The sequence below is a fragment of the Ipomoea nil genome, unplaced genomic scaffold (genome assembly GCF_001879475.1).
Source record: "Ipomoea nil cultivar Tokyo-kokei standard unplaced genomic scaffold, Asagao_1.1 scaffold0480, whole genome shotgun sequence".
NCBI lineage: Eukaryota > Viridiplantae > Streptophyta > Magnoliopsida > Solanales > Convolvulaceae > Ipomoea > Ipomoea nil.
This window is the reverse complement of record NW_017616908.1, coordinates 3,349,078-3,359,812: the sequence shown is the minus strand read 5'-3', so window position 1 is coordinate 3,359,812 and position 10,735 is coordinate 3,349,078. Positions and strand designations below refer to the sequence as shown.

Below are 10,735 nucleotides of genomic sequence, written 5' to 3'. Positions count from 1 at the left end.
AACCAATCATTGGGCATTAACCTAGGGTTTTGCACCCATTTAAATAGAATAGTAACCTTATGATTTTTCTTGATCTCTTTCTTTACCTCTCTAGTCCTTGAGCTCTCTGTAGACAAGAATAAGCAAACACATTAAAGTTCTAAGCTTCCATCTCATCCATTCATCTCATTTTCCTTCTAGTTTCCCATCTTTTGCCTCCAATCTCTGAGGTTTTCTATCCTTAAGCTTTATATGTATTGTTTGTTTGAGGTGTATAGGTGGTGAAGGATAGTCATTGAGTAGAGAGGAAGAAGGGATCCACACAAGAAGAAGAAGAAGCTAAGGTATAAACCATTGACTCCCAAACTAGATTTTTGGCTTTGTTAAATGCTAGAAATGAGATTTAGATGCTTAGAAATGCTAGATAATGTTTGTTGTTGAGCTATTTGTGTGTTGTTGATGATCTATGTGATTTATGGAGGATTGGAGGTGTTGGTTTGCATCTGAGATGTCTGCAGGTGATGAAGAAAGGGTCTGGTGCACACAGATGGTGCACCAGTAAGCCCAACAGGGCTAGCCAACGGACCATGGCAAGGTCTGCTGGCTAGACCCGTGAGACTTCGGACCATGGAAATGGATTATGGCTAGATTCGTTGCTAAGGGCCACTACTTGATGGAGCCAAGTGGCAGGGCTTCCCAAGCCCCGTCACCAAGCTCCGCCAGGCCAAAGGATGTTCTGGCCGGGCCCTCTATGGCTCAGCTACACGTTGTTTGGACCGGGACTCGTGGGCCCTTGAGGATCAGACACTCGGGCTTGTTACGACGCACTAGTAGAAGTTAGTTTCGTTCAATTTGGAGTTAAAAAGCATGATTTACAGTTAGAGTTGTGAGAAAAGAATACTCTGTTGTTGTTTGTCTGTGAACTTGCACCAGTGAGTAAATTTGCTAGCATCTGAGTATATTTTGATTAAGAAGCATGTCTAAATACTTTATTTGTTGAGAAGCTTTACTAAGTACTTGAGAATTTGGCATGAATAGTGCATAATTCCCCGTTTCACAGTAAATGAATTTGCTAGTATTTGAGTATGTTTTAAGTTGAGAAACATGAGTAATACTTGTTAAGTATTTATTGAGGAGTTTTGCTAAGAGTTGAGATTTTAGTACAAAGCAGTGCATATTTCCTTGTTTCACAGTGAATGAGAATTTGAGCATATTACACAGTAAAGAGCATATTAGCATATTTAAAGGTTTACAGTGCATAATTCCCTTGTTTACAGTGAATGAGTTTTGAGCATATTTCATTGAGCAAAGTGCATTTTTGGCTCTAAGTAAAGCCTAAGTTATATTTCAAAAACCTATATCTATTTTGGAAAATCTCTATCTTTTTGCATTGAGAAGATTGCATGATAATTTGATTTCCAAAACGTGAGAAAGAGAAGTTGTTTGAGATTTATGTGCATTGCAAAGCTTGCATATTATAGAGTTGGTTGCATGAGAAAAGAAGTTGCATGAGATATATTTATGCTATCTATTGTGAGGAAAATAGTAATTTGGAAGACCGTTAGGACTATGTCCTTTCGGAAGAAAAGAGAAAGAAAGAAGTTTGAGAAAGGAAAGAGACAGTCACAAAGGACCGACATATATTTTAGAAGTAACTTGGTCGATATTCCCGAGTTGCTAGGTTGGATACTACCCGATGGGCTTGGAATCCCGGTTAGGGGGTGTGCATACTGAAAGTACGATACCTGATTCCACAAAGAAAGAAAGAAAGAAAGAAAGATTAAAGAACCACCAGTACCGGTTCTGTGGGCGAGTTGAGTATTAAGCCGGCTAGATTGCCGAGCCTGGATAGGTCCATTCACGATTCATGAAGTTCCTACCTCTTCCACGAGTTAGAGGTTCCGTTGATAGGGATGTGGCGGTTGCAAGAGTTTGCACCGTTCGCTAGGGCTTCGCTACGGCGGAGTACCTGCCTCGCACAAAGAAGAGCAAAGAGATTCATAAGAAAGTTTGAGAAAGAGGAAAGAAAGCAAGTAAGAAAGAAGAGAAAAGCGAGTCAAGTGACTCAACTGAAAGTAAGAAAGAAAGAGAGAAAGAAGAGAAAAGCGAGTCAAGTGACTCAACAGAAAGTAAGAAAGAAAGAGAGAAAGAAGAGAAAAGTGAGTCTATGTGACTCAACAGAAACCTCCATAGAAAAAACATTTCTTTTTGCATAAGAACGAGAGTATATATATATATATATATATATATAGGGAAGGGATCAGGTGCATTTGTGGCTTCCCGTGCGGTTGTGCGATTGATTAATGTGCGTGAGTTTTATACTTAATGTGCATGAGTCTTGTGCTTAATGTGTCTGAGATTTGTACTTAATGTGCGTGAGTGTGTAATGTTAATGTGCGTGAGTTTTGTACTTAATGTGCCTGAGTATTGTGCTTAATGTGCGAGAGGTTTGTGCTTAATGTGCGTGACTTTTAACACAATCGCACAGGAAGCTATAAACAAAATACATTCAGACTACAACCTCACACACATTAAACACAAAAGTCAAACGAAGACGAAGACGTATATGGTGAAGAACAGAGAGAGGGGAAGAGAGGATTAAGGGAATAGGAAGAGAAGACGAAGACGTATATGATGAAGAACAGAGAGAGGGGAAGAGAGGATTAAGGGAATAGGAAGAGAAGACGAAGACGTATATGAAGAAGAACAGAGAGAGAGGAAGAGAGGATTAAGGGAAAAGAGAGGAAGAGAAGACGAAGACGAAGACGTATATGTACAGGAGCAACAGGAGCACATTAACATTACACACTCACGCACATTAAGTACAAAGCTCAGGCACATTAAGCACAAGAATCACGCACATTAAGTACAAAGCTCACGCACATTAATCAACTGCACAACCGCACTGGAACCTTTCACTATATATATATATATATATATATATATATATATATATATATATATATATATATATATATATATATATATATATATATATATATATATATATATATATAGCATCATGACATATCTTATTACATGACTTGTATGATTTGCATTTAGAATATGATGAGGAGTACAGTGGTTTGTTGTTGTTTATGAGTTGGCATGATAGCATGAGTTTGCTTGTTGAGTTTTAAGTAGCTCTTTATCTATCAATTTGAGCATGAGTATTGCATGATGAGCTATGATTAGAGATATCTGTTTAAAGTATGAGATTTGTGTTTAAGTTGAGTACTTGAGAAAAAGTATGTTTATATGAAGTATAAGTGTAACACCCCTAATTTTTAAAACATTTACCTATGAAATAAAGGCAAATCTATCATTATCCATCCAAACAAAGCGGAACTAACAACATAAGTATCGGTGTGCTATGCCACGTCTAGGTTTGAGAACCTAGACACACAGGCTAGACTAACTGAACAAGCATAATACTGATCATCTAATTAATACTAAACTATGCTGGTAACCCAAGGCTCACAGGTCATCTAATTAATACTAAACTATCTAAGCTAGGTCTTCGTATCCACCTAGCGCACTCTGGAGCTACTGATCTGCACCTGAAAAACATACGGTGTAACAACCGTCAGCGAATAATGCTGGTAACCCACTCCCACGCGTTAAGTGCAATATAGGTAGATATAAGAAAACCATTTTGAAACCGGAACACGTATATAATTGTGACACCCCGCAAATCCAAATTCTATTTAGGGATTAATTAAGTAATTAATCCTAATCTAATTGGTAATTTATTCTTTAAATTCCTGAAAATTCAATAGTCGGGGACTAGTATAATTGTGACACCCCGCAAATCCTCATGATTGTATTCCAAGCTAACCTAGAAGATATCTTTCATTCTTTCCCTAACACTTTCAAATAGGGGTGGAAATAGGTCAGGCCGAGCCAGGCTTTTTAAAATTAGGCCTGGGCCTGTTAGGAAAATCTAAAGCCTGGGCCTGGGCCTAGGCCTGTATGTAGGCTTTTTTTTAGGCTCAAGCCTGAGCCTGCAGTAAGCCTGGCCTGGCCTGAAGCCTTTTTAAAAGCCTATTTAGTAAAAAGGCTTTTAAAAAGGCTTTAAAATAGGTTCTAAATAGGCTTTGAGCCTATTTAAATAGACTCAAAGCCTATTTAAAGCCTACATTTTAAAGCCTTTTAATAGATTATATATACGAATATACCTGTAAAAAATAATCATATTATTAAGTTACAATAAAGTGAATCAACCAATAATCATAAATGACAAAACCAAGTTCATATTTTATAATAAAATGTCAAACAACACGTACAAGTTCAATAAGTAGGAGTTAATAATACAAAAACCATACAAGTTTGATAACTTCAAGTCTACAAGTCCATAATACAAAAGTCCATCACAAATTCACAACTCACAAGTTTAATAACAACAAAAATCATAAGTCCACAATACAAACATGAAACATTAAACATAATAACAACAATAGTATTCAAACATAAAATGAAACAAGTCATGGCTTTAACATAATCTCCTGTTGTCCAGAATCTCCCTACACAATGAAAAAAAATTGAGAATAAATAATGAAGTCAATTACAAGTTCAAGTGCTCATAATTAAAGTAACAAGTAGTAATATAAAATAATATAAAATATTAAAGTAACAAGTACGTTCGTACCTTTTGTTTTTTCTTCAGCCCGTACTTGTTACGAAGCCAATCCCCACCACAAATAAGAGCTTCAATAGATTCCTCATTTAAGCTTGCACGGTATTCATCAATGACTCTTCCTCCGGCACTAAATGTGGATTCAGATGTCACACTTGAAATAGGAACAACTAGTATATCAGAAGCCATCTTTGATAAAACTTTGAACTTTGGACTATTATTTTTCCACCACGCCAAGGCACAAAAAGATGAAGTAGAAGAAGGAACAAAAAGATTTTCCTCAAGATATGTCTCCAACTCTGATTTCGTAAGAGGAATTGATTGACTTTGGTAGACCATACTCAATAATTCTTGCATCCCTTTATCCATTTGTTGTCCACCATCAACTAGAGTGCTGCTTTCAACATTGACTTCACTATGTCCACTAGTAGAAGTAGCATCTTGACTATACAAGTTCACATAATCAAGATATAAATCTTGTAATGCATTTTTCACCTTCTCCACATTCTTTTCAACATCACTTGGTGTTTTATACAATAAGGGAAAAGTTATCTTAATACCATTTAATTTCATCCTTGGATCTAAAACACATGCAATAGACATTAACAAATTACATTCCCCCCAATATTTGTCAAATTTTGCTTTCATAGGTTTTGCCATGTCACGCATGAACATGTCAAAACACTCAGCTGCATTATCAATAACCTTTTTCACCCTTTGAATTTCAGCAAGATACAAGTTAGAAGTAGGGTAATCACTACCTGAGATGACATGAGTGACATCATTAAAAACCTCCAAAAGTTTACAAACCTTCTCAATCTTGTCCCAATCCTCAAATGATGGTGCATACTTATAATGTGGCTCTTTTTCATTGTAATCTGAAAATGCATGCTTAAATTTACTTGCAGTACATAACATCAAGAATGTAGAGTTCCATCTTGTTGGACAATCAAGAATAAGTTTCCTTTCTTTCAATCCTTTTAATTCAACAACTTCATGGAATGACTTTAGCCTTGCATCTGAAGAATTTATAAATTTCACACTTTCACGAACATTGTGAATGACATCTTTAATAGTGTTAAGGCCATCTTGCACCAACAAATTCAGAATGTGAGCACAACATCTAACATGAAAAAGTTGACCATCAAGTACTAACTTACTGCTCAATGACATGTTTTCTTTCAAACTTCTAACACAAGAGTCATTGTAAGATGCATTTTCAACAGTTACTGAGAATATTTTATTCTCAATGCCCCATCCTCTCAAACACTTGAAAATAGCATTTGCTATATCTGTTCCTCGTCGAGGAGGAGGCGCTTTGATAAAATTCAAAACTCTCTTCTCAAGGTTCCAACTTGCATCAACAAAATGACCTGTCACAACCATGTACTCAACTACTTGGTGACTTGACTTCCACATGTCTGTTGTAATGCTAACCTTACTCACATTATTCAAAATCTTTTTCAAAGTATTCTTTTCAGCTTCATACAATTGCAAACAATCACTTCTTGCTGTTTTACGACTGACTCTTCTAAAATTTGGATTTGCATATTCAAAAGCCCACATGAATATGTCATCATCTACGATGCTAAATGGTCGCTCATGCACCATAATTCCACTAGCAATAATCTCTCTCATCTTTTCATTGGAGTATTTAGCATTAGGAACAATAAAGGGATTACCACCAGATTCACTAGGCGGGCGAAATTGTATCGTTGTTTGCTTATTTTTTCGAGAGATTTGCAACGGATCTTAAGATAGCTAGTGCTTGCACCCTTTCCACCAGTAGAGTATTTTTCCTTACAATACAAACACAATGCTTTCTTTGTACCATTAGCAAGTTGAATTTCTTCAAAATCATTCCATACCGGAGATGTTTTTTTCCGCTTTTTTGTTAAGATTGAATCATTATCAACCCTATTGACTTCTTCTGAATTGTTACTTTCAATTGGTTGACTTGAAGAAATTGATGGAGTTGTAGTTGTAACTTGCACATTCACTTCTCCAGGAATAGATTCATTTGTATTGTTACTTGTAATCCTATATAAATATTCAGCCATCAAAACACATAAACAAACTAACATCTAAGTATCTAATATTAATTATTATAAACAACTAAACATAATTAGTTTATTACTATAAACAAGTATGGACTACGTTATTAATTTATTAATAAAGATTATACTAAATAGGACTAGTCACTATTAGTAACTATTAGTAATCAATTTATTACTAAACAGTTTATATTACTAATTAATTTATTACTAAACAGAAGTGCATAACTAATAAGTTAGAACTTAGAATAAACAATTAGTGCATACCATTTAACAATAAACAACTACTGCATAACTAATCAATTTATTAGTGAATTTTTTTGCTCATTACAGTTCTTTCTGCATATATATATATATATATATATATATATATATATATATATATATATATATATATATATATATATATATATATATATATATATATATATATTTATTTATTCATCTAAACTAAATAATCACTGCTGTCAATTAATTTATTAACTAAATATAATCACTGCTCATTACAAGTTCACATTACAATTAAAGCAACATTAATTTATTAGTGATTCACTGTATCCTTTAACTAGCTGATTCATTACTTGATCTTTGTTTTCAACAGGTTTATTATGTGTATCAGTGTATGGGTTCATGCTTCTAGTTTTTATTATTACGTGATCGGTCACAAACTCAGACAACCACTCCAGCCACTCAAACTATCTGAGTTACTACTTCAATAAACAAGGGATGAAACGCAGATAGCACAAACCGTACTAGTTACTACTTCAATAAACAATTAAACATGTAAACGTATATTAAGAAAACTACACTAACTTCACTAACCTCGCCGGTCGCCGGTCGCCACCAAGCAGATAGCAGAAAAGCAGTTACGAGTCGTCCAACTCCGCTCGCCGCCTCGCCGCTCGGAGCCCCTCTCCGCGCCGCTTCACCGCCTGCAGCCTCGCCGGAGTCGCGACAATCTTGTTTATTGTAGGATTCGTAGACTTGTAGTCGATTCGAAGATTTCGAATTTTGGGGAAGAAACGAGTACACGACAAGTCGACAAAGCGACAAACGCAGACAGGCAGTCCTAGGGTTATCAGATCTTATTGACTTTATATATATATATATATATATATATATATATATATATATATATATATATATATATATATATATATATATATATATATATATATATATATATATACTGGGTTATATTGTAATTATTACAAAATACTAGTTATAAAATATAATATAAAATAATTAATATTAAATATATATTTTATATATATTATATACATAAACAGGCCAGGCTTGCAGGCTCGTAGGCCAGGCCTTCACATATAGGCCTGAGCCTATTTAACTAAATAGGCTATTAACTAGGCCTAGGCCTGGCCTTTTAACTAAACAGGCCAGGCCCTAAATAAGCCAGGCCATAGGCCCCTGTGTAGGGGCCTGGCATATTCCCACCCCTACTTTCAAAACAAAAGCTCTTCATTCTCTCTAGAAATTTAGTTAGCTTTTCCTTCAAGCTAAGTTTGGGTATTCCATGATATTCAAAGTTTGTCTCCAAGATTCCACCTTTCCTACTCTTGAGCATCTAGGAGGGTAAGATCTATGGTCCTTTTGTGTTTTTAGTGCTTTCTAAGGTATCTTTTTCTAAAGATGAAATCTTTATGGTCTTTTGGTGTGTTCTTGAAGTTGGGGTTGAAGGAGAACCTTGTTAGGAGCTTGGAAAGGTGTATTAAGTGAAGGTTTTGTCTACAAGAGGTAACCCATGCTTTACAAAATCTATTTTACTTACCTATATGATGATTTCTTGGATTCTACATGTGATTTTGCTATGAAATGTGAGTGTTGATGCATTGTCTTGTGAAAATGCATATCTAGAGCATGTTATTATGGTTCTTGTATGCCATTGCTTGGCTATTCCTTTGGTTCAAGTCATTTTGTTGTATTTGGTGAGATTTTGGGTGTTTTGGACTTGAATTTGAGCTTGGTGTTGAAAATCCCCAAAGGGATTATTTTGTAAAGGGTATTGTACCCGCGGGCGGAATGGCGGGTTGGGCTCCACCCGCCGCCCCACCCGCGGGGTACACTCCTCGTGGGACATGGTTCCCACGGGCGGAACCACGAGTGGGGGCCCACCCATCGCACCACCCGCGGGGTACAATGTGGGCTTGTGTGGGGATTTGTTCCCCGTGATTCTTTTGACTCGGTATTTGATGTTTTGACTTCCCGATGCTCTTTTGTGGAACTATTTGAGTGTCTTCTTGATGTTTCATATGCCTAGAACTATATGGTAGGATTCCATGTAGGTTTTGGTGTCTTGAATCGTACTAAGTGTTCAACCTTGTGATTCGTTGAACCATGATGAGTCTTGTATGTTCTTCAGAATTATGCTTTGTTTACCCGTTTGATAAGCATGCTAGTTCGGTGTTGAAATGCTAGCGTGTGTGGTTTGGCAAGAGAAGTGGAATGGGTGGATACCCATTATCTCGTTTTAGAAGGTAAAGCTTTTGACCCGGAATCTTTTACAAGTTCTTTGTTAGATATGTTGAGGTATCAAGGCTTGTTAGATGGGTTTCTCACCATAAGGGTCAAGACATACCCGAGCTTGGTTAAGGAGTTTTATCGTCACATGGTGGTGACTAAAGATGATGGAAAGCTAGAGATTACCTCTAAAGTGAGGGGTGTGAAAGTTGTTTTGTCTAAAAATAGGCTAGCTCAGCTCTTAAGTTTATCTGCTACGGGAGTTTCACAGTACAGTGGTAACTCTTGGATTAGTACGGATACCATGGGGTACCAGGACTATTTGAGTTATCTGTTGGGTCGAACGAGTGGTTTCACTCAAGCCTCGAGACCGGAGAAGTAATGGTTGTCTGCTGAGCAACGAATCTTGGTGATGCTCGTGTCGGATTGTTTGTTGCCCAATAACAACAAAAGTCGATTGTTGGGAAAGCTAGAGTGTACCTTTGCATTCTGTCTGAAGAATATGGTAAAGTTTAACCTGCCAGCCTTGATGTTGCAACACATGGTCTTCTGCCGAGATCACAACCGGAAGAGTCTACCGTACGGGATGGTTTTGAGTTGGATCTTTGCCAGGAAAGGCGTGAGTGTTGAAGGTTGTGTGCCGAAGCCCGTAAGTATGATGGTGTTGGATGCTATCAATCTGCGGAGTTGCAACTTGTTCCAGTTGGACGACGGTGAATACATCACTCTCAAGGAAGTTGCTAGGAAAACCCCCGAGGAGAGAGATGAGTTAGTGGTTGAGCTCGAGATTCCTGTCGGAAAGTTGAACCTCACGGTTCAGAGCCTAGGAGGTGATGTGGGTGATGATGAAGAAGAAGGCCATGAAGAGGATGACGCGGTCGTTGGAGCAGCTGCCGAGGCTGAGGAAAGTGATCCGGAAAGTGAAGAGAACCGAAGGAGGAGAGAAGCCCAAACCAAGAGAGAGCACGAAGCTATGACGCACGAAGAGCGTGTGGTCACCCTCTACGCCAACAAAACCAGATGATAGAAGAGGGTTTTGCTTTTATGAAGACGCAGTTCGTGGCAGTTCACCAGAGGTTAGATCAGATAAAGGCCAACTCGAGCCGAAGAGGAGATGATGAGGAGTCGATGAAGACACCGAGGAATCGGAGAGCGAGTCGTTCTAGCGCGGTGTTGTGGTAACCCCGTCTACCTTTCCTTAGCTTGTCATTATCTTTTTTGTTGTTGCTACTGTTTGCTTTGTGTGTTCGTTCTTGTTTGTTAGTTTTGTTGAGTAGTTAGTCTTGTGGGTTGTACTAGGAATTAGTGGTTTAGAACCTTTGGTGTGGTTGGAAGTTTGGTGGTTGTGTTTGCTTTAGTGTTCGTTATGCTCAAAGAACTCTATTGGTTATTTCTTTCACGTCTCAATGCTATGACTTCTTGCTTGTTTTGATACCTTTTGAACCCTTTAAGTTTTGACCAAAAAGATATTCTTGACACTCTTGTCACATTGATGTTTTGTTTCATCGTATGTTTTGATTCGTCGTACCCAAGCTTCGGGGACGAAGCTTCTTTTAAGGGGGAGAGGATGTGACACCCTGCAAATCCAAAT

General features: G+C 37.3%; 1 protein-coding gene across 1 annotated transcript; it reads right to left on the bottom strand.

Annotated features, from left to right (window-relative positions):
* Positions 1-4,724: 4,724 nt before the first annotated feature.
* On the bottom strand, positions 4,725-6,253 carry LOC109173402 (zinc finger BED domain-containing protein RICESLEEPER 2-like). The gene is made up of 2 exons (XM_019322630.1): positions 4,787-6,253; positions 4,725-4,745 (listed from the first exon to the last, which is right to left on the bottom strand). The coding sequence occupies exons 1-2, from the start codon at positions 6,251-6,253 to the stop codon at positions 4,725-4,727; spliced, it is 1,488 nt and encodes a 495-aa protein (XP_019178175.1).
* Between the last annotated feature and the right edge of the window lie 4,482 nt (positions 6,254-10,735).

What these genes read in the sequence shown, in the direction of transcription:
- LOC109173402 (XM_019322630.1), bottom strand. Translation starts at nt 6,253, where the DNA reads ATGAGAGAGATTATTGCTAGTGGAATTATGGTGCATGAGCGACCATTT. An exon ending in AGATGGCTTCTGATATACTA is followed by an intron (nt 4,746 to 4,786) that starts GTTGTTCCTATT and finishes ATCCACATTTAG; the next exon opens with TGCCGGAGGAAGAGTCATTG.